This window comes from Saccostrea cucullata, unplaced genomic scaffold (genome assembly GCF_032062105.1).
Source record: "Saccostrea cucullata isolate Sc308-1 unplaced genomic scaffold, CSIRO_AGI_Scuc_v1 ctg3534, whole genome shotgun sequence".
NCBI lineage: Eukaryota > Metazoa > Mollusca > Bivalvia > Ostreida > Ostreidae > Saccostrea > Saccostrea cuccullata.
In genome coordinates, this window is record NW_026921127.1 from 100,001 (window position 1) to 126,535 (window position 26,535).

The 26,535-nt window shown below is 34.4% G+C and overlaps 2 protein-coding genes and 1 pseudogene across 3 annotated transcripts in view; 1 reads left to right on the forward strand and 2 right to left on the reverse strand.

Annotated features, from left to right (window-relative positions):
• Window positions 1-9,369, reverse strand: part of LOC134259226 (uncharacterized) — a 30,684-nt gene extending 21,315 nt beyond the window's left edge. For both annotated transcript variants that reach the window (XM_062741828.1, XM_062741827.1), the window contains exons 1-5: window positions 9,244-9,369; window positions 5,143-5,314; window positions 4,382-4,491; window positions 4,007-4,188; window positions 1,944-2,109 (exon numbers count right to left, since the gene is read on the reverse strand). In XM_062741828.1, coding sequence (XP_062597812.1) covers window positions 1,944-2,109; window positions 4,007-4,188; window positions 4,382-4,491; window positions 5,143-5,314; window positions 9,244-9,366 — 753 coding nt within the window. In that variant the 5' untranslated portion in view covers window positions 9,367-9,369. The remainder of the gene's footprint in view (window positions 1-1,943; window positions 2,110-4,006; window positions 4,189-4,381; window positions 4,492-5,142; window positions 5,315-9,243) is intronic.
• A 10,090-nt stretch (window positions 9,370-19,459) lies between these two features.
• LOC134259221 (uncharacterized) lies at window positions 19,460-22,099 on the forward strand. The gene is made up of 7 exons (XM_062741820.1): window positions 19,460-19,915; window positions 20,289-20,423; window positions 20,596-20,671; window positions 20,996-21,100; window positions 21,187-21,401; window positions 21,502-21,666; window positions 21,800-22,099. Exons 1-7 carry the CDS (start codon window positions 19,710-19,712, stop codon window positions 22,068-22,070), a joined length of 1,173 nt encoding a protein of 390 aa, XP_062597804.1. The 5' UTR covers window positions 19,460-19,709; the 3' UTR covers window positions 22,071-22,099.
• A 101-nt stretch (window positions 22,100-22,200) lies between these two features.
• Window positions 22,201-24,856, reverse strand: LOC134259227 (uncharacterized; annotated as a pseudogene).
• Window positions 24,857-26,535: the final 1,679 nt, after the last annotated feature.

A 26,535-nucleotide genomic window follows, 5' to 3' on the forward strand; every position in this document is an offset into this window, starting at 1 on the left:
CGCTTTGTTACCCATCTCTTATCCGCAACTCCTCTCATACCAATGAATGAAATTTGATGAAACTTTCACAGAATCTTTATTACATATTGCCTTTGTACACCTCCTATTTTACTTTTTGATCCGACACATATTTTGGGTTTCCCGACCACAGGAAAACATGGACTTTTTCACCAGTTATAACCATATGGGAGGCGGGGGGTATCATTTAGTGAGCTCATCGCTCACAGTACCTCTAGTTTAAAGTGTATATTCATCTAGTGCAATTCTTTGGGATTTTATAATTAGTGTATATTTTTGGTTTTTCTGATCTGTGTATGATTTTTCCTGTTGTACACTGTACATGTAATTCCATGGGATTTTAAGCGTAAAAGTGGTTTTTTTTATGCGCCCGAATTTTTTCGGGGCGCATATTGTTTTTGTCCTGTCTGTTGTCTGTTTGTCTGTCTGTCTGTTGTCAACTTTAACCTTCGCCAAAACTTTTAAACCGTAAGAGATAGAGACTTCATATTTGGTATGCATACTCCTCTAATAAAGTCCTTTCAAATGACATCAAGGTCAATGACCTTGTGACCTTGACTGTGACCTATATGCTAAAAATAGCTTTTTCCACTGTTTGTCATAACTTTTTAACAAAAGGAGATAGGGATTTCATATTTGGTATGCATACTCAACTAATAAAGTCCTTTCAAAGGACGACAAGGTCAATGATCTTGTGACCTTGACTGTAACCTATATGCTAAAAATAGCTTTTTACACTTTTTGCCATAACTTTTGAACAATAAGAGATAGAGACTTCATATTTGGTATGCATACTCCACTAATAAAGTCCTTTCAAATGACATCAAGGTCAATGACCTTGTGACCTTGTCTGTGACCTATATGCTAAAAATAGCTTTTTCCACTGTCTGTCATGACTTTTTAACCATAGGAGATAGGGACTTCATATTTGATATGCATACTCCACTAATAAAGTCCTTTCAAAGGACGACAAGGTCAATGATCTTGTGACCTTGACTGTGACCTATATGCTAAAAATAGCTTTTTACACTTTTTGCCATAACTTTTGAACCATAGGAGACAGGGACTTCCTATTTGGGATGCATACTCCACCGATTAAGTGCTTTCAAATGACACCATGGTCAATGACCTTGTGACCTTGACTGTGACCAATATGCTAAAAATAGATTTTTTGAACTTTGTTGCCGCCGGGCGCATAGTGTTTTAAAAACACATCTTGTTTTCTGTGTAATTTTGTGAGATTATTTGTTAACTTACTATGTACCCGTTGTAATAATGTCGGATTATTTTGTAAATTTACTTTTACCTGCTGTTCGTCCTGGTTATCATCAGATAAGTGTATGTTTATATATGTATATGATCAGTTTACATTTACCCAATGCCAATTGTAATACTGCAATATATGCTAAGTATACATTTACATACAAAAATTCTATAAAATCTAAAAAAAAAAAGTTACATTTACCCATCATAACTTTGTGAGAAAGGCTAGGTTTATAGTTCCACGTTGTAATTCCGTGGAATTTGGTTAATTTATTTTAACCTTATAGTTCTAAAGGATCTGATAGGTTTATATTTATTCATTCGATTTCTGTGGGATCTGACAACTATATATTTACCCGTTTTAATACTGTGGAATTTGATATATTTATATTTCCTCTTTGTAATTCTGTGGGATCTAATAAGTCTATGTATGTACTTACCCGTTATAATTCTGAGGGATCTAATAAGTTTATGATGTACTTACCCGTTATAATTCTGAGGGATCTAATAAGTTTATGATGTACTTACCCGTTATAATTCTGTGGGATCTAGTAAGTTTATGATGTACTTACCCGTTATAATTATGAGGGATCTAATAAGTGTATGTATGTACTAACCCATTGTAATTATGAGGGATCTAATAAGTCGATGTATGTACTTACCCGTTGTAATTCTGAGGGATCGTTCTTCAGTCTGATCAGCACGGAGGTAGGTATTTTTTTCATTGCACTGTCACTGGGAATAAACAAGGTGGTAATATTGTCTGATGAGAAAATTTCATTTAAGCTGTCCATCGTATAAAGGTAACTCATCAAATCTAGGAATATCCTGCAATTAAACGCAATATCTTTTCATGCAAAACTGTTTATTATACCCCCCGCTTGAAAAGCGGGAGGGTATATAGTAATCGTAATTTCCGTCCGTCTGTACGTCTGTCTGTCCGTCCGTCCGTCTGTTACGCTTTGGGGTACCCATCTCTTATCCGCAACTCCTCTCATACCACTGAAGGAAATTTAATGAAACTTTCAAAGAATCTTTATTACATATGGCCATTGTGCACCTCCTATTTTACTTTTTGATCTGACATATATTTTGGATTTTCCAGAGCAAAACATGGATACTGCCAATATATTCATATGGGAGGCGGGGGGTATCATTTAGTGAGCTCATCGCTCACAGTACCTCTAGTTGTATACAGGGTTGATTTCGCCCCGTGTTATTTTCGCCCTTTCACCCTTGTAAGCAATTTTGCCCCGTTTTAAAATCGCCCAGTCATTGCTTTGTTTAAGAAATAATACCGTATTCTTTGAATTCGCATCGTTTTAAATTCAACCACCTGTGAGTACGATGAAAGGGGCGAAATTAAAACGGGGGCGAGAATTTCCTGGTATACAGTATTGGGTTGTATGCATGTATACTACATGTAGTCTTTTATATGCTTTTTTTAAATAATAAATTGATCATAAAGGTTTCAGTTACATACAAATTTATCATTATGACATATTTTAACAGCAAAATATTTTTTTAAAATGCAGCTCATATTGCTTCAAGATTAGAGAGAACACAGTTTTGCAAATTAAAGTAAACCAACAATTATGTGTACGCAATTGTAAGAGGGGTAAATATCATCTGGAAATTATTGAACTTTTGAAACTACGAATTTGATTTTTACATTGGTCTAAGGAAACTTAGACTTGTTTTGTACACAGGGCACGGGCTCAGTTATTGTTCATGTTTTCGTTTCACCGGGCGTGTTTAAGATACATTGATACTCTGATAAGAGAGATAACTCTTAATGACACAAATGTCTATTATTCCCTTACAAATTTGTCAAATTGAAGTGCCTTTTTTGTCAAATTTTCCCCCCAAAACATGCTATAAATGTTTGTATTCTATTCAGCATATATACATTTCCTCTGGAAATCATAAAAGTTAAAAAAAAAATTTATATGAGTAAACAGAGGGTTTATAAACCTTAATTGTTACACTCTGCACACATCATTGAACAGAGATTGACAATACTGGAGAGTTGGTTTAGCTTTCTAACAATTTTAAATTCTCTAGATTAAAGTTTCAAAATATCTCATTACTACTACACCACAAACAATTTATAGAAAAATTTCGTCCGTGATTAAGAGCAGATAGTAAATTATTCAAGTTGGCACAATTTTTGTTACATGTATAATTGCTAAACATGATTCTTAAGAAGAATGCGTCATTTTCGATCGGAGTCTCGCGATATATGTTCAGAGGACCTCTATATAAATGGGCTAGCTTAGCCACCTAAAGTCTAATCAATCGTCACCAGTGAAGAGGGAAGTATGTTTTTCAGCACTCGGTAGCGACAAAAATAACATTTCTCCTAATGCAGTGTAGTTAAAAAAACAAACAAAGATAAACACCACTGCAATAAAATTAAAACAAAATTAATGCAAGAAGACCAGCACGAACACGGGGCGCTTTTTCATGCCGATATCCATGAAAATATAACAGTCAGTTGTAACGAGAGTATACCCTGGTGCTGATAACAAAATGCCGTATGTCTATTTACGAGTCGTTTTCACCTTCAAAACATCTCTCAATGTAATAAAAGTAATAATATTTTAAAAAGAAAATTTAAAATCATAATAACCAATATAAAATTAAATATAATTAAATATAAAATTAAAACTGTTTATATAACAAATTACACTGCAATAGTAATATGCAATAAACAGGTACATACGTAAATTGCCGGGTAGTATCCTCGGGGTCTTGGATCCACCTATAGACTGTCTTCTGAATTGTCTTCCGTATGATTCCATTTAGAGCTTGAACAATTCCATTGGTTGCCGAGATGTCACGTGATTCCTCCGAAATCTCTACACCGTTGACGTAATACTTAGTTTCATAAGTGACTCCTGATGTCTGAAGAAATGTAAAGACAGAACAGAAATAGCTTTGCTTAAATCTTGCCTGACTAAAATACAAGGGGAAGAGGGGGGTGTTAATTATTTTATTTTATTAAGGTCATTATGAAGACGTTGACAAAAAATATTCATTCTTTAATTTTATTTGTTTGCTTATTATCATAACAATAGCAAAATAAAAATATACCTACCGTGTATATTCTCTGGATGCGATTAAAATAAAGTCTGTCGCCATTGGAACTCATGCTTAGCTCGTACTGATTGTCACGGAGAGAGGATGTTGTAATGCGATATCCATAGACTGAAAACAACAACAATAGAGTCAAGTTAACCGACATTGTAAAACTTATACCAATGATTCTGAATAGTGTTAATATATACAAAATATGCATGTAGATAATTAAATATTGTATTAAATAATTTCTCTTGCTGAAAGCAATTAAATATTGCCGTGAAAAAAAAATGATGACAATTATCACTGTTTCATTTTATGGCGAAATTAACATTTTTTGACTATCGATACTCATGATCTGTACTTGTATCTCTCAAATGTTTCATATTTTCCTTGCACTTGTGTATACATGTACGCTGTACAGTATAGATACACTGTGATAAGGGAAAGTGTTTGATTAGGCTTGCAAATCGAAGAGGAATTTCCTCTTTGAACAGTCCTTAATTAAAGCTTTAAACGTGTATATCCTGTTGACATCTGCATAGAACGCCATCATATAATGAGCCCGGATCGATAGATCGGAGGCGCATATATTTTGGCCCAGTCTGTCTGCCTAGCTGTTAATTTGTCTGTCAAACGTCAACTTAAGCCTTCGCCGTAACTTTAGACTCTTGAGAAATATATACTTCATATTTGGTATGCTAACTCCACTAATTAAGTTCTTTCAAATGACATCAAGATCAATGTCCTTGTGAACTAAACTGTGACCGTAATACCCACCTGAACTATATTTAAGGTAGTCTTGAAGCTCAGTAACGTTGTAGCTATCTATCTCATTGCGTTCTGTGTACGGCAGCTGATAATAAGCTTTGTCGTTGAACGCAAACACAGTCATGTTGGTCGAAACGTTATAAAACTCTGTTAGTTCTGCCCTATGAACTAGCTGTGCAAACTGCAAATTTAAATATTCTGTTGATAAATACAAAAGAACGCAATTTTTTCATTCTACATGTATTTTAATTATGCTGAATACAAGGAATATTCTTATAGTGAACCCTGAACAGAATTTTGATGCTTTTTTTCCTGCAAAAGTGATGGTTAATCAACAAAAATGTTGTTTCTTGGTCTCGTTGGTTGGTCAAAAGCTATTCTAAAAAATGTTTTTTTTAAAAATAATTTTTCAAAAACAAAGGATGTCCAATATAAATTCCGTAAAATTTTGAATGTTTTTTAAATAAGCAAGTGTTTGAATTTAATGACTCTTTCACTCTCAATTCAACGTATGAAACAGTCCGGGTTTTTTTTTCTCTTATATTTTCGGTAAAATACATCCACAAGATAAATAATACTAGTTCATGTCTTGCTTATGCTAACTTTTAGCTGCTGTTCATTAAAATTAAGTAAAAGATTAAAATTAATTGCTGTTAAAGTATGACATTTGTTACCTGACCACTTATATACTATTATACTTTGATGATCTAAACTTTCGCTCCTCATGTCATGTCCATAACATTTATTCGACAATGCAATTTTCAATTTAATACAAATATTGAAAATCTACAAATAATATCCCTATTGATTTAAATAAACAAGATGATCATGGGCTATATCGCTCACCTACGCAAAAGCACAAACCAAATCAGTAAGGGGGAAGGTTGGCTTGAATTTGAAACTATCCGAGGATGCTTCTACATTAGAGAATAACTGACATTTCTGTTTTTGAACAGATTTTTCTCTACGTACCTCTTAAAACCAGAAGTCTCTGTGGAGACTGAAGCTCCACTGGTTTGTATTTATAGCAAAGGAAGAGAAAAAATACTTATGCAGTTGGGAATTGAAACTTTTCAACAGCAATTAATAGAATAATGATCCTTGATTAAGTCTCTTTATGTTCTTAGTGTAGTCTACTTGCATGCCACATTATATTATAATCAGACTTGAACTGTATTTGGAGTTGCATTTTGAGAGTATTTAACAGAAATTTCTATTTTTAGTTACCGTGGCAACACCGTTCATTGAAGTGAAAAATTGATACACTGAATTATGTACCTTAGTGAAGTCAAATTGTGTGCAAAGTTATATTGAAATAAGACCCAAACCGTAGTAGGAGTAGCATTTTGAAACAAATTTACAGAAATTTCTATTTTTAGAAACAAAGCAACACCGTTCATCGAAATCAAAAACCGATATAAAGAATTATGTATCTTAGTTTAGTCTACTTGTTTGCCAAGTTATATTGAAATCAAACCAAAACTGTAGGAGGAGTAGCATTTTGAAAGAAATTTCACAGAAATTTCTATTTTTAGTAACCACGGCAACACCGTTTATCGAAATCAAAAATTGATATACAGAATTATGTATCTTAGTGGAGTCTACTTGTGTGCCAAGTTATATTGAAATTAGACCTAAACTCTAAGAGGAGTAGCATTTTGAAAAATTGTATACAGACAAACGGACGAACGCAGGACGCATTACTATCGCATAAGCTCTTCTGGTTTATGACCAGCAGAGCTAAAAACAAGACGTGTTTGTGAAACACTTATGCTACCGAATGGCAAAATAGCAAAGAAAAAACTTTTCTTCAATGCAAATTAGATATATTGGTACATGTACCAAAAGTAGGGTATTCTCACCGGAAATAATATTGTGAAAAAATTCGAAAGAAGGCCAAGGTATTATTTTTTTCAGAAGTACATAAATCCTCAAGGTCAAGGTTATTGATAGCCAATGCAAGGCGTTGCCAAGAAATACATATGTAAAGTTTTGAAGCCCTAGCCCTTACCGTTCAGAAATTATGACCAAGGTTAATATTTTTTAAAATTAGGTCAAACTCCAAGGTAAAAGTCAAAGGTCTTGCTATCAAATGAAAAGTCTTGTAACAAAGTTTAATATACAAAGTAGGAAAACACTAGCCCTAACCCTTTAAAAGTAATGTTCAAGGTTTGCTAGTCAAAGTCAAACTCGAAGGTCAAGATCAAATTTCTTGGTATTTAATGAAGGGCAGTATCACAAGGATAACATAAGAGAAGTATGAGATCATTAACGTTCAAAAGTTATGGCCAAGGTTAAAGTTTTTTCAAAAGTATTAAAATCAACAAGGTCAAAAGGTCAAGGTAGTTGGTATCCAAAGAAAGGTCTTGCCATAAGAATACATACGTAAAGTATGGAGGCCCTAACCGTTCAGGAATTATGGCCAAGGTTAAATTTTTTAAAACAGTCCAACGACAAGGACATAGGTCTTGCTATCACATTAAAGGTCGATCTTGTCACAGGAGGTTGCGTACCTATCAATTATACCGAAATTTTTATTAAATAAAAAAAAATACGAAATACGTATAATAAAAACACAAGGAGTGCAACGCATTTTAGGTCACCTGGGAACCCCTCGCTTAATATCAAGGCTGTCGCACAATTTATCTTTAATCGAAAATTATAAAACACAAACCAATCTTTTTAAAAGGGACAATTCTGTATTCCTCTTAATGCAAATGATTTCATAAGCATGTTTTACAGCAGCAGCGGTGACATTTCTCCTCAAATATCCGTTGTCCGCGACCCCATGACGTGATGTCACGGGTGCGTCCATTTACCCCAAAAGGAACAAAACTGCCTGAAATGCTAATTTAGATGATTGAGGTCATATGCGAAAAGAAACCAGAGACAAGTTAGTAGATATTCAAGAAAATTTAAAAGGGGGAGGTACAATTACTTTAACCCCTATCTTAACGTAATTAATATCGTTATCTCTAATTAATAATATATGATTGTTTTTTTTCCTTTTGGGTAAATGGTCCGCTCGTGACGTCACGTCATGGCGTCGCGGACAAGGGTTGCACTCCTTGTGTGATTATTATACGTAATACGTATTTTTTTATTTAATGAAAATTTCGGTATAATTGATAGGTACGCGAACTCCTGTGGTCTTGTCAAAAGGTATAAATATGTAAAGTATAAAAGCACTGGCCCAGACTCTTTAAAAGTTATGGTCAAGGTTTGTTTTTTAAAAGTATGTCAAACTCAAAGGTCAAAGGTTCAAGGTCCTTGGTATCCAATGAATGGGCTTGAACCTGGATTATATATGTGAAGTATTAACGCCGTAACCCAAATCATTCAAAAGATATGGCCAAGATTAAAGTTTTTTCATAAGAACAGAAATCTCCAAGGTCAAGCTAAAAAGGTCAAGGTTGTTGGTATCCGATGAAACGTCTTTCAACAAAGAATATACATTTGAAGTATAAATGTTCTAGTATCTACTGTTCAAAAGATATGGCAAAATTAAAAGTTTGGAATTTTTGTTTAAAAGTAGGTCAAACTCTAAGGTCAAACGGTCAAATTTGGTGGTACCCAAAGCAAGGTCTTACCACAAGAAATATACATGTGTAATATGAAAGTCATAGCTCCAATAAATCAAAAGTTATGGACAAGGTTAAAGTTTTTTCAAACAGAGAAACAGACAGATAGACGGACGGACACGACAAAAACTATATATCCCCGAAACTTCGTTTACGGGGGCATAGAAATATAGTTGTGTATTTGACCTTTCGAATCTCTTGTGTATTTCCTAGCAAGAAAAATCTGTTGTTTTATATTGAATATTATTATAATAGCTAAGATGTATAACCATGTATATATTTATATATGGATTGTTCCTATTTTTCATCATACATGTACATAAAGATATAATAAATTTTTTTCAGTTACTTTTATATAATTAAAGATTATCTTTCAGTTATATACAATTGATATATTTTTGTCCATTACAGCTAAATTTAAACATTTACATGCATCATATATTGAAATGTATAAGTGCGCAATTTCTTAAACTACAAATGAACCTAGTAATATAAAAAAAAAATCTTTCAAAGGCGATGCATGACTAACCTTAGAAAACCCTGTAGTTCGTTCTAAAATTTGAAGAATCCTTTTCGATATAACTTGTCCTTGCACATAATTAATAAGGTAAAATGACATCAACAGACCAAAAATCACACTCCAGGTCTCCATGCTGTATTGAATTTTCAAACGCATTAACTGAACAAAAGAAGGACTTGCATGAACGCATACGACAGGGAGTGGATTTAAATTCCCTCATTTATAGGCTGACATGCGTTTGTTTGACTAAATTCAGGAAGTGATAATTTTAAATAAATTTCTTTTTAAAAAGGTTGGGTATTGCAGTCATGTTTTTGTTGTTTGTTTGTTTTCACATTATTAACACACACATATATCATAATCAAACATCAAAAGAAAGAAAAGGGTCTAACAACTTGTCTGTAAATGCTACTTGCATTAAATATGACATTTTCCCATCGTTATTGCATTTGACACACGAATAATTTTTCTATTCCTATTCAGATGTGTATTTTTATTTCAAAAAGCAAACACCGTTTTATTTCATGTTAAATTTATAATTTAAAATTGAAAAGAAATTAATCTCTGATGATTTCCCTTTATCGATACATATATTTGTCCTTTCTGTAAAATGTCATGATTAAAATGGTAAAAAGGACAGGGCCACTACGAAAAGGGTACTTGTATGTCCAGATAACTCAGCTATTGAAATGAGTCATATTGATGCAAATCATTTATATACATGCTACATCAATTAAGCACAACAAATATTATAAATAAAATTTTAGTACTTTTAATAAAAAAAAAACTACAACAATTTAAGAGGATCATAACACGCATATTCTGATAATTAAGATATAAATCTCACACATTTTTAGGTCACCTGAGTAACTAAGGTGACCTATTGCTATCCTTTTTCGTCCGTCGTCGTGCATCGTGAATTTAATGAGCATTGCGTCCTCTACCAAAATTGTGAAATTCATGGCCCGAGGGTAAGGGGTTCCTGTGCTAGGGCGAGGCTATATAGATTATATAGTGAAAATGGATTAATTCTATGAAAATCTTCTCTGTTCTTGAGTATTAATTAAACTAACTAAGTACATAATTAAGTTGAGCAAGAGTGCCTCTTTGATTATATTGTGAAAATGCATTAAAATTCTTTGAAAATCTTTTCTTTTGCTCCTGGGTTTTATGCCAATGATCCACGTATACTCTATGCAGGGAAATATTCGCCTCTTTCGACTTACCTTCATTTGGGCGAATTTTAAACGGGTCGAATTCAAAAAATATAGTATAATGTCTTAAACAGAAATATGACTGGGCGAATTTGAAACAGAACAAAATTGTTTGGAAGTGTGAAAGGGCGGGATTAACACAGGGCGAAAATAACCCTCCATACAGTATGTATAATTATGATGAAGAAATGTGCATCTAGCAAAATGGTTATTTTTTTTAAGCCCCTCTGGGTGAGAGTGGGGGTACATAGTCTGAAAATAAATTAATGCTTTGAAATCTGCTCTTTTAGTATTAATCAACTGTATATGATAAAATTTGCAAAATTTGGAAATATGTGGCCCAAGGGTCAGTGCTTCCTTTGGGGTGAAGTGCACAACTGGTTATAAAGTTGAAATGCATTTTTTTCTTTCATACCGTGATCTTTCTTTGGGTATTAAGTAAATATAGTAAGCATGCTAAGTTTATAATTATGATAAGCAATGGTGCCTCTTTCACAAGTGTGAATTTCGTGGCCTCTGGGGTAAAACATGAACCAATTTAAATTGTTTGAAAATTGTTACACAATACTCACAATACTCCTTCGAAGAGGGCATATTGCTTTGCTGCTGTCTGTCGGTCCATTTAGTTTCCGTTCATTATACCCCCCGCTTGAAAAGCGGGAGGGTATATAGTAATCGTTAATTCCGTCCGTCCGTCTGTACGTCCGTCCGTCTGTTACGCTTTGGGGTACACATCTCTTATCCGCAACTCCTTTCATACCACTGAATGAAATTTGATGAAACTTTCACAGAATTTTTATTACATATTGCCATTGTGCACCTCCTATTTTACTTTTTGATCCGACACATATTTTGGGTTTCCCGGCCACAGGAAAACATGGACTTCACCAGTTATAACCATATGGGAGGCGGGGGTATCATTTAGTGAGCTCATTGCTCACAGTACCTCTAGTTTTCTTAACAACCCTTGCACATTCTGGAATGAAATTTAATACACAGATTTATGATAGAAATATCTTGGTCAAGTTCTGTTTTGGGTACGATCGTGCCATCGTATTAGAGTTATGCCTCTTGGACTCCACCTATTAGCAGTTTCCGTTCATTTCCTTCGCAGAGGTTGCACATATTGAAATGAAATTTGGTATACAGATTTATCAGTCAAGTTCTGTTTTGGGTATGATCGTGCCATTATTGATAGAGCCATACCTTATGGACTTAGGAAAATTCAAATAGGGGAAACCGGGGCAAAAGTGTTTTACAAAAATCTCTAGTTTGATTAGTTTCGTTACTTAATACTAGTGTTGGCAACGAGTACCCGGTTAACCGTCGAACGTTGCGAGTATCGGTTAGTAAAACTGCTATTCGGTTACTCGGATAAAATAAATTCTACATAGTCAAGGCATAGAAAATGAATGTTTTATAATTTATAAATGTATACTAACTTACATATTTCCCTAATTTAAGGTACCGTTAGACTTGATCTAATACATGGTTGTAGTGGATCAAACTGTTTTGATTAGTTTTCACAGTTTATATTATTGATAGCTTTGATCGCTTAATTGGGGTATACATATTTTGAAGGCCTGAGTTGTAAGTACTTCATTTGATAATTTAACGAGATGCCGCCGCAGACATCATAAGCTTGGAGTTGTAACAAAAGAACAGCTTATTCAAAATCTGTTTAATTAAATTATTCGGAAACCAGCGATTTACTAGACACTCCACATATTAATTATTAATTATGGAGTATGTAAATAGTTATTCTCCTTGATTGCGACATATTTCGGGGTCTGAAAAAGAAAGTGTAAAATGGTGATTGACGATGACGCATTTATTTGTCTTTGTTGTCGAATTCCCTATTAATTTTCTTTATTTCAGAATCGTAAATCTTTGACGATATCGTGTGTTTGTGTTCTGTAAATATAATGTCCCTATACAGTATATTTGTGCATTACTACTACCGATAAGTATAGAATAAGATTAATAATAGATATTGATACTTTTACCAAAAGTCATCCGAGTACCCGGGTACTCGATCGGACGATGAAGCGAGTAACCGGTTACTAAAAATCGTCCGATTTGCCAACACTACTTAATACCCATATGCTGGGTAGAGGAATACAAAAAATACATTTCAATAAAATCAGTAATATTCAGCAATGATCAGAAATGCCCTTACAACACATGAACCCCTGACCCAAGGTCTACGTTTCACATTTTTTGTAAAGGCACACTTGCACACCACACTTGCGTATCAAAAATGTTTGATTGAGCAGATTTCATACAATTTATTTTCAGTAAGTATGTAAAGCCCGGCCCCCCTTCTATGATATCCCTGATCCAGGGGCCTTGAAATTCACAGTTCTGAAAGAAGAGTTCTCGCACATCATAACTATTTAGATAGTTCATCTACTTACTTAAGGAGCAGATAAGAAGATTTTCAAAGATGTAAAGCATTTTCACTATAATCATTAATTATAACAGACCCCCGGCCTGATACCAAAACCCCTGACCCTGGGGCCATGAAATGCACAATTTTGATAGATGCACTCTTGCTCATCATAACTATGCACTTAGTTGGATTATATAATACCCAGGAGCAGAGAAGATTTAGAGAGAATTAATGCATTTTCACTATATAATCAATATAGCCACGACTTAACACCAGAACCCCTGACCCTGGGGCCATAAAATTCACAATTTTGGTAGAGGCACTCTTGGTTATCATAACGACATGTATGTACTTAGTTTGTTTAAGTATTACCCAAGAAGGAGAAAATTTTCAAAAAAATAATTTTTAACAATATAATCAAGACAGCCCCGTCCTAACTCTTAAGTAGACTATGCTAAGATACATAATTCTGTGCATCGGTATTTGATATAGATGAACGATGTTGCCGTGGTTCCTAAAAATAGAAATTTCTGTGAAATTCTTTCAAAATGCTACTCCTCCTACAGTTTTAGTCGGATTTTAGTATAACTTGGCACACAAGTAGAGTATACTAAGATACATAATTCTGTGAATCGGTATTTGATATAGATGAACAGTGTTGCCGTGGTTACTAAAATTAGAAATTTCTGTGAAATTCTTTCAAAATGCTACGCCTCCTACAGTTTTGTTCCGATTTCAATATAACTTGGCACACAATTTAACTACACTTAGAATCATAATTCTTTGCATTGGTTTTTGATTTCGATGAAAGGTGTTGCCATGGTTACTAAAAATAGAAATTTCTGAGAAATTTCTTTAAAACGCAACTCCTCCTACAGTTTTGGTCTGATTTCAATATAACTTGGCACACAAGTATACTACACTAAGATACATAAAATAGTGCATCAGTTTTTGATTTCGATGAACGGTGTTGCCATGGTTACTAAAAATAGCACAGAAATTTTCTGTGAAATTCCTTTAGCACAGAAATTTTCTGTGAAATTCCTTTAAAACGCTACTCCTCCTATGTTTTGGTCTGATTTCAGTATAACTTGGCACACAAGTAGACTTCACTAAGGTGTTATAAACTAGTGCATCGGTTTTTTGATTTCGATGAACGGTGTTGCCATGGTTACTAAAAATAGAAATTTTCTGTGAAATTCCTTTAAAACGCTACTCCTCCTATGTTTTGGTCTGATTTCAGTATAACTTGGCACTCAAGTAGACTTCACTAAGATGTTATAAATTAGTGCATCGGTTTTTTGATTTCGATGAACGGTGTTGCCATGGTTACTAAAAATAGAATTCTCTATGAAATTCCTTTAAAAAGCTAGTCCTCCTACAGTTTTGGTCTGAAGGCAATTCCTTTCTTTCTAATCCTTTGTTATAAGTACAAACCAGTAGAGCTACAGTCTCGACAGAGACTTCTGGTTCAAAGATTTAATGCATTTTCACTATATAATCAAGAGCAACGCCCTAACACCAGAACCCCTGACCCTAGGGCCATAAAATTCACAATTTTGGTAGATGCACTCTTGCTCATCATAACTATGTACTTCGTTAATTTATCTAAAACCCAGGAGCAGAGAAGATTTTCAAATAATAATATCTAAAACCCAGGAGCAGAGAAGATTTTCAAATAATAATAAATTTTCACTGTATAATCAATATAGTCCCGTCTTAGCACTAGAACCCCTGACTCTGGGGCCATGAATTTCACAATTTTGGAAAAGTACTCAATGCTCATTGCATTAACAGCTTGATGTCCAGGAGTAAAGAAGATTTTTACAGATTTCATTATTTTAGTGGTTTAAGCCCTAATCCTCAGGCTGCCCCAGGGGGCCGGGGACCATAAAATTCACAATTTGTGTTCCCCTTCACCCATAGATGCTGTACATCAAACGTCAACTGTACATCAAATTTGGTCGAAATTTAAAGAAGATGCTGAAATGTTCAAATGTAAACAAACGACACACGACGACGGACGAAAACGGATAGCAATAGGTCACCTGAGTGACCCAGTAGGTGATCCGGGGTGATCTTGTAAATACCATTCAGAAGAAACGACCTGACCAGCAGACAGAAGAGTTTCTTTGTCATCAAGACAACGCCCCCAGCCGCCGCGCTATATGCCAAAGTGTTTAGATGGATTTGTTACGTTTTAATCGTATGAATCACATACGCACCATACAGTACAGATTTCACCATACAGTACAGATTTCAAAGTTTTCAAGTCATGGATTTCGACGTTTTCATTCCGTTACGTGGCTAAAAAAAATAAGAGAAAGAACTAACTGATGCAACTCGAATAATTGTCAGTAGATTATATGACAATGGTAAAGAGATGCACTCAGTGAGTGGGTTAGACGCCACAGATTGTGTGCGAAGTGCAGATGGGAGAATTAAAAAAAAAAACTGTAAAATAAGACGTGATCGCGTTATAAATCTGACGTTAAAATATTGTTGAAAGTTCTCCTTTGAGACACAACTAGATGATTTTAAAGTAGAATAACTCCAGTACCATTTATTAAAATTTTTAAAAAAATTGTAGATCGGGAAATAAATGTTTTGAAACATAATAATGTGTGGATCTTGAATTTTTTAAAAGAAAAATTGCCAGGAGCTACAGTGTCTAGGAACATTATGAATTACCCTAACAAAGCATTGTTTTGAATAGATTGGGTCATGTCTCTTTTTTTTTAAACATTGATTGGAAACAAGAAGTGAGCCAATGCTCACTTGTAAAACTCTGCTCTGATGAAAATATACAATATCATGTTAATAAACAAGTTAAGTTACGGGAAGATGCACGGATCAATAGAAAGTTGATAAGATTTATATGTATATAAAGTATTACTTAAATTTCAAGCATCTGCGATGAGTAGTTGCTGAGAAAACTGCTACAATAATATATTATGTATGAAATGGACAGACGCACGAACAAACTGGAAGTTGACATCGGACTAGAACAAAAATGAATCCCACCACATGCCTCAGAAAAGATTTTGTTAAAAATTCAAACTGCGGCAAAAGTTTGAAATGTACAAAGCGGATATACGCACGGATAAACAGGAAGTTGACATCAGATTTGTAGAAAAACCATTCCCACCATATGGCATGCCTCAGAGAAAATTGTGTTAAATTGTCGAGCATCTGCAATGAGTAGTTGCTAAGAAAAGACACACGGGCAGACGGAAGGATAAACAAGGGTAAAATAGTATTCTCCCCTCTCTTTCGGGGGTATAAAAGTTTCAGAATCTTTTTACACTTGCAAACAATTGAAAAAATTTCACTGTGATCTGAGTTTCAACCGAATTTTAATACTTTAAGTCATACTACAAAAATATAGTTTTCCTCGAATAATTTCATCTTAACTGTATCTGTATACGTCAATGGTCTCACTTATATTTTTTGTTTATTTTCTTTATTGCTTACGAAAACATTAGAGCAAGTGGCGGAGATCCGTTCGATCCAACCTCTCACAGCCAAGCAGGCGCTCCACCAATGCCCTCATCTCTACAAGATTCCCCACCATCAAAATCAATAACAGACGTGAAGAACAAGTATAAGAATGCCAATATAAAGAAAACAAATCCACCTTAAAAAATGGCGGATGTTTTTCATTCCAGGACACGATATTTTTTCACGAATATTCCTTTCATCCCGTCAAATATGTTGAATTTTTTAACGATAACAAACCTATGACCCAGTAATTTAACTTTAAGTTGGGAGGGCAAACAATTTATTTTATTTAAGGTGGCCCAATCATCATTTATGGCAAGTCGTTTTAACTACAAATCCAAGTGTCTGCTATTTGAGAGACATTTACTTCCAAAACGCATTTTTAACAAACTGTACCAGTTACAGCGAATAATGCTACCATCACTCAATCTGGATGTGTCTTAGAATACTAATAATGTATATGATAAAGAGTCTATTAAATATTAAACAAATAAAAAAAAATGATAATGAAATTCTTAAGTCAAATCATTTATTTTATATGGATTATACTGTAAATCACATATTTTCGAGGGGTCAAACTTTCGTGGTTAGAGGAAAATACATTGGTTCACTGGGGTTTGATTTGGTGGTTGAAGAATTTTTTAGTAGTAATATATGTGAAAAATTGCATTTCAAGGTGGATATGAATTCATGGGTCTCATACCTCGAAAACCGCAAAAGTGATTTCACAATTTTGGATCTATATTGAACAAAAAATCAAATCAGAATTTTAGAGTCAACACATTTAAAGTTATTCATGTGTTTTGTATGGTTTTTCAATAAAACTAAGTTTGCTGAAATTTTAATGGCACTACTAAAGCGAATATCTTTTCTGCATTTTCATAGTATTTTTTTTTAAAATTCAAATACATGTTTTGCATTGATTACTATGTAAAATGATAAGCATGTTAATCTAAGGAAAAGTAAAACACCAAGGTATTTTTCCTAGAAAGGAGTGTAACAGAGACATAAAATCAATGTTCTCCCCGTCAGGAAAAACCATCAAGTATATTTTCTCCGTCCTTGCCGATGGAGTAATAAATTGAGACAGTACAAAACCATCATGTCACCATACTGCAGGGAGAATGGATATGAACTCAAGAATAACGCCATATGGTTTATTTAAGGAATAACTCTTATTTTTCGAATTCATGAAGTGATCAATGGATTGGCTTGTGTGATAATTTGCATAAACGCCGAAGGCGGTTATGCATAAAATTATCACACAAGCCAATCCATTGATCATCTTCATGTATTCGAAAAATCTGACAGTTATTCCTTATATTTACATGCTTTGATTCCGCCAATCCACGGGCTCCAAGCCTGCTTCTCTCTAGCTGTTGTCCCGCTCTGCACGTGTTTTTTTTGGAACCGCGCCAAAACATTCATGAGGAAATAAATTACATTTACAATTGGTAATTTTATCTCGGACAAAGACATTGGAAATGTAAATTTCTATACATGTATTTGATTATATCTATATAAAAGTCTTAAGTAATAAACACAAATACTCACAAACTGATCAAAATTATAAATTAGCTAAGCCAGGCACAATTTATGCAGTTTTTCATTAAGAGACCATGAACTTGCACATATGACTTGGTCAAATGCCCAGGAAGCGTCATTCAAGTGAGTGCGCGCCCAGAGTGAACTCCTCACATTCGGAACCAAACAAAACGCCCACGAAACACTGCTGAAGTGTGTTGGCCCACAGTTCTCCTTTCAGAAGGATTTCCTCCTATATGGATTCAAGTACATCTTAAGGGAGAAATTAAACAAAGGCGTAGGACATTCCCCATCATGACCTTCAAATCTCTTAATAAAGCGAGAGTAAAACAGAAATGGTTTCTAAACCTCTACTTTTGATTGTTGTATATTGTTTAACGTCCCTCTCGAGAATTTTTCACTCATATGGAGACGCCACCACTTGCCGGTGGAGGGCTACAAATTTTGTCCTATGCTCGGCACTCAGGGCCTTTGAGCAGTGAAGGATCTTTTTCGTGCCAGTACCCACTGCGACACGGGGCCTCGGTTTATACGGTCTCATCCGAAAGACGGTCTCCACGTCCCTCTACCTTGGATGTCAAAATTAATTCTTATTCTGTATTTGGACATGACCATTTTTCAACACAATAAAAACAATTTCCTGTATTTTGAAGATCTGTCACCACCAACAAATGAAAATAAAATCTCTGAAACGACATCGAGATGCGATAACTCATTTGTTTTTCTTGACATGGAGTAGTCTCAAACTCTGTCATCAAGGACAAATGATCAAGGTCTTCATTATCCAAACAGCATTCACACCTGGACTTGAACTGCAACTCCAACAAGAAGAGACAAGAAGATCTACTAAATAAGACAAAAATACTCCAAGTAAGAGCAGTAAAATATTGTTTAAAAAATATCAAATTTTCTCCATGTATTGGTCTGGACATTCAAAATATGGTAGCTTTCAGAATTTTTTTTCTGTTCTAAAGATTTCGACGAATGAGAGCCAATTTGCTGGGAGACTGTTACGTCTTGACATCAGATATATCATGATTTTGATTTTTCAAGTGAAATCATTAATAATGTTGATCTTTGTAACAATGGGCCAGAAGATTCAGTTTATAACCAACCTTGCACAGTCAGCAAACCTATTTATGAAGTCAGGAGACCTTTTACTTTCATGATTATTGTCATGACATTTTAAAAGGTGTTCAATTAATGTCACTAATGAAAAGCTGTTGTTCAAAATTGCTAATGCAAAGTATTGTTATTAAACAAAAGTATGGATTTAAAATATTTTAATTTTTATAATCACATATATTCAAGAATAAAAGCTTACAGCCTCTAATTTTTGTACGAAGCAATTTTATTTACTTGCTGTTTTTTTTTTCTACTTTCCGAATGCAACGTAAACAATTTTAATCATCTTTTGGAATTTTTTTCTCACACAACGTTGCAATCACATTGCGTACATGAAGTTTTTCCTGATATATCAGAACTGAAGGAAGACATAGTAACAACAAATCAGCCAGTATGTTAGGGCCCCAGGTTTGCATCAAGTTTTTCGTATCTGATGATCAGATTTAAACGGATAATAAACGTCGTTTTGTTGATAATTTTGTTAAGAATTTGATCACACTCAACATGACTCGTACGTATCCCTTTTCTTATATTTTAATGATTTCATGTCATTATCTGCGTTTATTCCCCCGTATAAAACCAATACAATGCTCTGAAAAACGTTCGCTGAATTTTTGCTTCCTGGTCAAAAATTCAGTCGGTCATTTGCATATTCCGATGATCTTTGGCTTGACCCTACTCGGAATCAAGTTCGGTTGATGATGGCGGACGCTAAACCAAAATCGAATCGGGGAAGAAAACCCACACTGACTGATTCTGGGCGGAGAAGAAAGAAAAAGGAAACTAATGCTTTGATTAACAGGTCCCGTTTATATGTTGGTGAGCAGTACGATCGCTGGAACACTTTGAAATTGACCCTTCGTCTACAGACGCATGCTGAAGTTGCCAAAGTTTTGCTTGATCGGTATGTATCGATACATGATCAAATGATGTCAGCGTTGTCAGAAATATTGTCAAATATAAGAACTAGAACCGGGCTTAATTTATAAATTTATGATTGTCTCTAATTATCTCAATATATTCCATTTTATGCTGTCTTATATAGATGTAAATTTTATCAGGATAAGTTGTTGCGAGATTGAGAAGATTTTTCAAGGACACTGTTTACATCAGTGGGGCCCCCCTAAGAGGTTTTGTAAAAAAAAAAAAAAAAAACAGAAAAAGACACGAGAAATTGAGCATTTATCAAGTTGATTCGCTAAAAATGACATCATATTGATTTTAAATAAATGTTATAATAATATAATTTAATTATATCTGTTATACGTATATTTAAGGTATGAACAAAGCGAAAAAGATTTTGTACAGCCAGTTCTTCAGACAAGGAATGTTGCAATGGCTTCACCTGATTTAACAGTAAAACATGGTCTGACATCAACACCAGGGATTCTCAACACAGATTCTACAGATAGGTAATTTTTATATTATTTGTTGTTTTACTCAAATTTTTGGTGTTTGTATGTATGTGTGTTTTCTTCTTTTTGTGAAAAGCAGACAAATTAGTACATTTCATTAACCATTTTAAATATAATTAATTTACAATATTTCTTCAATTTCAACTTCAATTTCCCTCTGTAATTTCAGTGATCGGGCAATATCAGGCGTAGGAGCATTACCAACCAAGAGGCCAAGGGTGGAAAAATCAAAACAATCAACGAGAGTAAGTGTATAGATATCAAATTTTGTTTGTTTGATCAGGTTATTACTGTACATTGAAAGTAAGTATTCTTTTTATTTGCCAGGGTAGTCTATTATTATTATATTTGCAGGTTGTCCATTATAGATGTATCTGATTCAGAGTGTACGAAAGCCACAGTTCTGATGTCGATTACGAGCCAAGTTTAAATATCACTTTGAGGTAATTTTTTGGCTTTTTTCTCTAGTTTCAGTCTTTTTCAGTACATTTAAGATGATATTTGTACAAATATACCGGTACATAAAATTATTTCAGACCCAACAATTCTTTTTTTTTTTTTTATCTCAGATTGCACAAGAGTCGGATAAAAAGGAATTGCTGCCTTGGACGAAAGACATCATGAATCATTTTTGGTATGCAGCACAAGTTAGTGATACATATGAAACTTTCATAGTAAGTATTTTCTAAACTTGGTCAAGAATGAAGTAGCCACTGCTACTTATATTTAATTCTTTTAATATTTTACCAATCATTTTTAGGGTGTATGGTTTGGACTACTTCATCATGTCACTGATGAGCATGAATGGATTTTACCCTTCAATGACAGTGGAATAAATGCATGTCAACATGGTCCCCTGACTGAGGAAAGAACCAAAGGGTGGCTGGAAAAGAATTCCCCTGCTCACAATGCCCTGCGCTATGTTGTCATGGATAAGAGACGACTGAATCAGATACACTACTATTTAAACTGCAGGTAAAACATGTTTGATATCAGATATGTATGTACATGTATAGTGTTCAAACTTTTGTGAATGCATTGTTCAATCTACATAAAAGATCTTTTTCATACTTAGGAGTACTGCTGAGCTTGAAAACTTTCAAAATTCGATACTGGTGTACGCCTCAAAAAGATTTTCCTACAGTCCACCCACATACAGGGCACGGAATCTTCTTGCAGCCTTAGATCACAATGGTCACGCAGAGAGGGAGATAAAGATCAACAAGGATGGAAGTGTTAGGTCTGTATCCAATGCTTATGTAATTTGGAATCTCCATGCAATATTTTAAATGATGACATTTTTTTTCGGGAGAAGCTTGCACTACATATCACAGTATTTTACAATGAAACGGAGGTTTATAAAACTATTACAGGTATCAGAGGTCTTTTAACAAAAAAACTGGGATATGGTCTGTCCATGAATTGAAGGGGGATAAAACTTATAGTTACATACAATCTCTAGTGGAAAAGATCGTCAAAAGAAGATTAAATGATGAAGGAATGAGTGGCAATGTTGTCTTGGAAGCAGATGATCCAAGAAGAATATCGAAAACTCTGGCCCGCATTCCTCCTCCCCCAACTGCACAGCTTGTGAAGGAGAGGAAGTCTCGATTTGAAGATCCAGACAAAACATTCGACTATTAATGGGACTCTTGAAAATATATTTATTTGTGTAGAATGCAGTGCATGCAAGCATACTAGATACAAGGTCATGTGATACATCATAAAATCCCTATTAAGCGCCCCTGCCACTATAAGCGCCCCCTAGGTTTTTTTCAATTATCAGGAAATAAGGGCCCCCTGCATAGTGATTACAATAATCTAGAATCGTATCAAAAGTCTGCCAAAATTTCAAGAAAGTAAAAATGAAACTTGCCTATTATCCAATTTCTCAGTGGAAAATGAATCATTTAATTAGTATAATTTGGGTGGATTATCTTCACTGAAAGTAAAGTTAGACAATGCTTTAGTGGTTCTTTGAATTTTTTTTTTCAAAAAGAATTTTATATTCCCCGCTTGAAAAGCAGGAGGTTATATAGTTTGAAGTTTAAATTATGACATTTATAAATATCATAACAAGAATACCAAAATAACTGCCCACTCTTCGGAATTTTCTATGCGCCCGGGTGGGTAATAGGGATCATATGATAATATTCCTTACCAACTCATAAATTGCACATTCAATATATTTATTTATCAAAAGACTGTCAAATTTTCATGAAAATATTGTGATAACAAACAGTAATTCAAACTCAAAAGTTCATTTATCACATTGCCTAAATGTTTATTTCAAAACCTGAATGAATTAATTATTTTTGTACAGAAGCCAAAAGCTGAAATTACAAGATTGTTCTGAATTGAAATCTTATTTATCTTTTACTTGATTTCCATAATGTACTCTAAAGATGGAAGGGACTGTTATGCAAGTCGGCCATGCACAAACCCTGTATATTGTCCAAAAGGATCAGGAAAAGTATCCCTGATCCTCCACACACAACAGCTTGGAATCACTCGCCGATTCCCAGCACCAAGCCGACCATACTGCCAGAGGATGTATTGCCTGTAGGCAGTATGACGGTTTCCTCTGTTCCGGTCATTGTCATTTGGAACTGCAAGGACATCCTGCCTATATGTCCTGGCAACGTGGAAGATTAACTCGTCTAACACCACAAGATCAAAATCCTGAAAGCATAATTAAAACTGATCAAGATTTTATATACATGTACCATGTTATTGAGCATGAGGTTAATATCAAGGATTATATATAAATTTAAATATTAGATGAAATTTTAGATAAGTATTTTGTTAACAACACATTATAATATTGAGAAGCAACTAACTCTGATCCTAGAAAAGCAGTTTTCTGGCAGCTGTCCACAACATAGCCGTTCTGCTTCAGTCGGCATCTCTTTGCAGTTCCTGCAGGAACACCAGTCTGGACTTCCCTGGTCTGGTGATGGGTGATATCCTTGATGCATTCTAGTCCTGCTTCCTGCCTCAAGGATGCCAAAAACAAAAGCTGGATTCTTTGCGATATATCAAAAAGCAACTCCCGCACATTCTCTTCAGAGAGATTACTAATGCGCTCCTGGAATTAAACCCACAATCATATCATAATGTAATCTAAAATTTTATTTACTGATTAAATTTGCTACGTTAATAATATGTTTACACTGACATCAGTAATATAAATTCTTGCCTTCAGTTCTGTGGTTCTTTCTACTCTGGCAGTTGCTGCTATGTCAGCTCTGTTAGGGGTCTGAACTCGACCACCACGGCCTCGACGTCCACGGGTCAGCCCTCTACCTCTACCTCTGGTCATGCTCCCAGCTCTCCTTACTCTTCTCTGACTGTGCCCTCCTCGTCCTCTTACCACTCTATCTACATTCTCATCACTTATATGTTCCTCTTCAGAAGTCTACAACATCAATGAGTGACCATGCATATCATTGTTTTTATGTTCTGCACAGTACATTACCATAGCCATGCTGATACAGTTTCCTATTTGATATTCAATTTAAATTGTGATAAATATTATAAAACAGGATTGCTATGCTATGTGATAGTATTTTAATAGATGTTCAATATATTTAACGTAAATTGTACTTATATACATGTAGGACCTAGCATGGAAAAGTTAGAGCTAGAGTGTACTTCATATTTTATGAAGTTCAGTGTTGCATCTTATTCAAAATTCATTTAATCTTTTTATGCAGTGATAATATACGGTATTCAAATAATTGGTGAAAAAATTTCTTTGATTATTCATAGATAATTATACTAATATAGATCAAGTTATCGAAATATTTTTGTTTTCGGTTGCCCCTTACGGGGCCCCTTTGAAGTCCGAGAAAACGTTAGGCTCATGTTCTTAGATTGATTGATTGTATATTGTTTATCGTCCCTCTTGAGAATTTTTCACTCATATGGAGACGTCACCGTATGCCGGTGAAGGGCTTCAAATTTAGACCTATACTCGGCACTCAGGGCAATTGAGCAGTGAGAGTTCTTTATCGTGCCAGCGCCTACCGTGACACGGGACCTACGTTTTTAAGGTCATATCCGAAAGACCCGTGACTTTCACTTCTAGTGCCGAGCGCTTGGCGAAGGAACAGTCACTACCTTTGTTTACGTCTTAGGTATGACGCGGTGCCGCGAACGAGAATCGAACCCGGGCCTCCCGATCACGAAGCGAACGCATGTTCTTAGAGTAATTAGCATCTAATTCCATTTACCGCTTCCCTGAATGATTATTATAAAGAATATCTTCTGTCAAAATACAAATAAGATGCTTTTGTACAATGCTTCATTAAAAAAAAGTTCTAAAACTTACATTTTGTGCATCGGATTCCATGCCTGCAGACTTTCGGTAATCTTCGTTATCAGCAGCGTGCGCACTACGAAGCATCCTCGGAACTGGCTACGATGCTTAATTATGTAATAATTATATTGTTTTGAAATGATAATTCCTGGTTAAAGTTTAGAATTTATTCAAGTCCAAAAGTACAAAATCAAAATTCACATTTTTACACAAAAATTCCTAAAGTGAGAGTGAATTACAAACAAACTCAGGCACGTCTCATCTTTGACAACTCCTCCCACATTTCATAAATGAACCAATGAAACAAGTTAAAAGACAGTAGAAAAGTTTGGGGAAAGCTCAATGACATTAATTTATAACACAGGAAACAATTTGAGTAAGCATAACAAATTCAAAGAAACACCAGTCTAAGATCTGACCATAAACCTGATAACAATTATGAGCTAATGGCATCGATACCGTGGGATGGAGAGAGAGATGTCAAGTTTGAGAAATTACAAACACGTGCAGCAGTGCTTTTTCTGAAGATCAAATAAAACAATTAATTTTCAGTTACAATTACAAATTCCCAGTACATCAATTATAATATTTAAACAATACCTAAATCATAAGTACATCTAAGAAACTAACAAATTGTCTTTATCAAAAATATGAATTTATACGCATGTATATAACATCCGCCCCCTAAAAAAAATTGGCATACAATTTTAAACATTTAACGATAAAGACAATCATAAAATACGCACACAAAAGAAATGTTATACAAAATGATAATGAAGAAAATATAATACATGTACAAGAAGAAAAATACATTCTAGTAATGAAATCAGAAGTGAATAAAATGTTTTTTCGAAGCATGTATACTTTGGTACCATCAAACATTCTCACATTCATACAAACATAATATTCAAATCAGAGTGCATCATAAGAACTCATAACTTGCGCTGCAATGCATAGTAAAAAAAAATGTAAACAACAAATTCTCGAATATGGTTGTTCAAAGTATAACCTGTATGGAATAACACATCCTCGGTTAGAATAAATCATACCACTTTCAAATAAAGATAAAACAATATTCAAGTACGTAATTGCATAAGGTATAACCCTGACGGAATAAAACATCCTTGGTTAGAAAAAGCAATTAATATATCAAATCAACACAAAATTTTCATATTACACAATGTATGTCACAAATACTGCATACTACTACTATACAGAATTGCATAAGGTATAACCCTGTCGGAATAAAACATCCTTGGTTAGAAAAGCAATTACTATATCAAACCAACGCAAAATTTTCATGTTACACGATGTATGTCACAAATATTGCATACTAGTAATTCCTACCCTCAATTTCTACCGTTTTCAACAATATGTGTAAGCTGTAATACTTGTGGAATAAAACATCCGTAATTACATAAACATACATACATATGAAACACTGTAAATTAATACAGATCAAAAGTATCAAACAAAGTTATACACATATATTTACAAAAAGGGATCATGCCTCATATCAAGCATGTCATCGCTTTATGCAACATTCATAACTTTGTTACCGTACTGGCGCTTACTTTCAAGCTGTACATTATAACAAAGTTGCAAAAGAAACGATATATGACATCATGATAAAAAAACGTATCAACTCCAGGCATCATTACGCCTCAGAAGTATACAAACTATCTCTCACAACAGCTACTTCACATTGGTAGCTCAAATTGTGACCAATACCCATTAGAAATTAGCACTATGAGAAAAGTGTACTAAGCTCTTGCAGTTAAATAACTT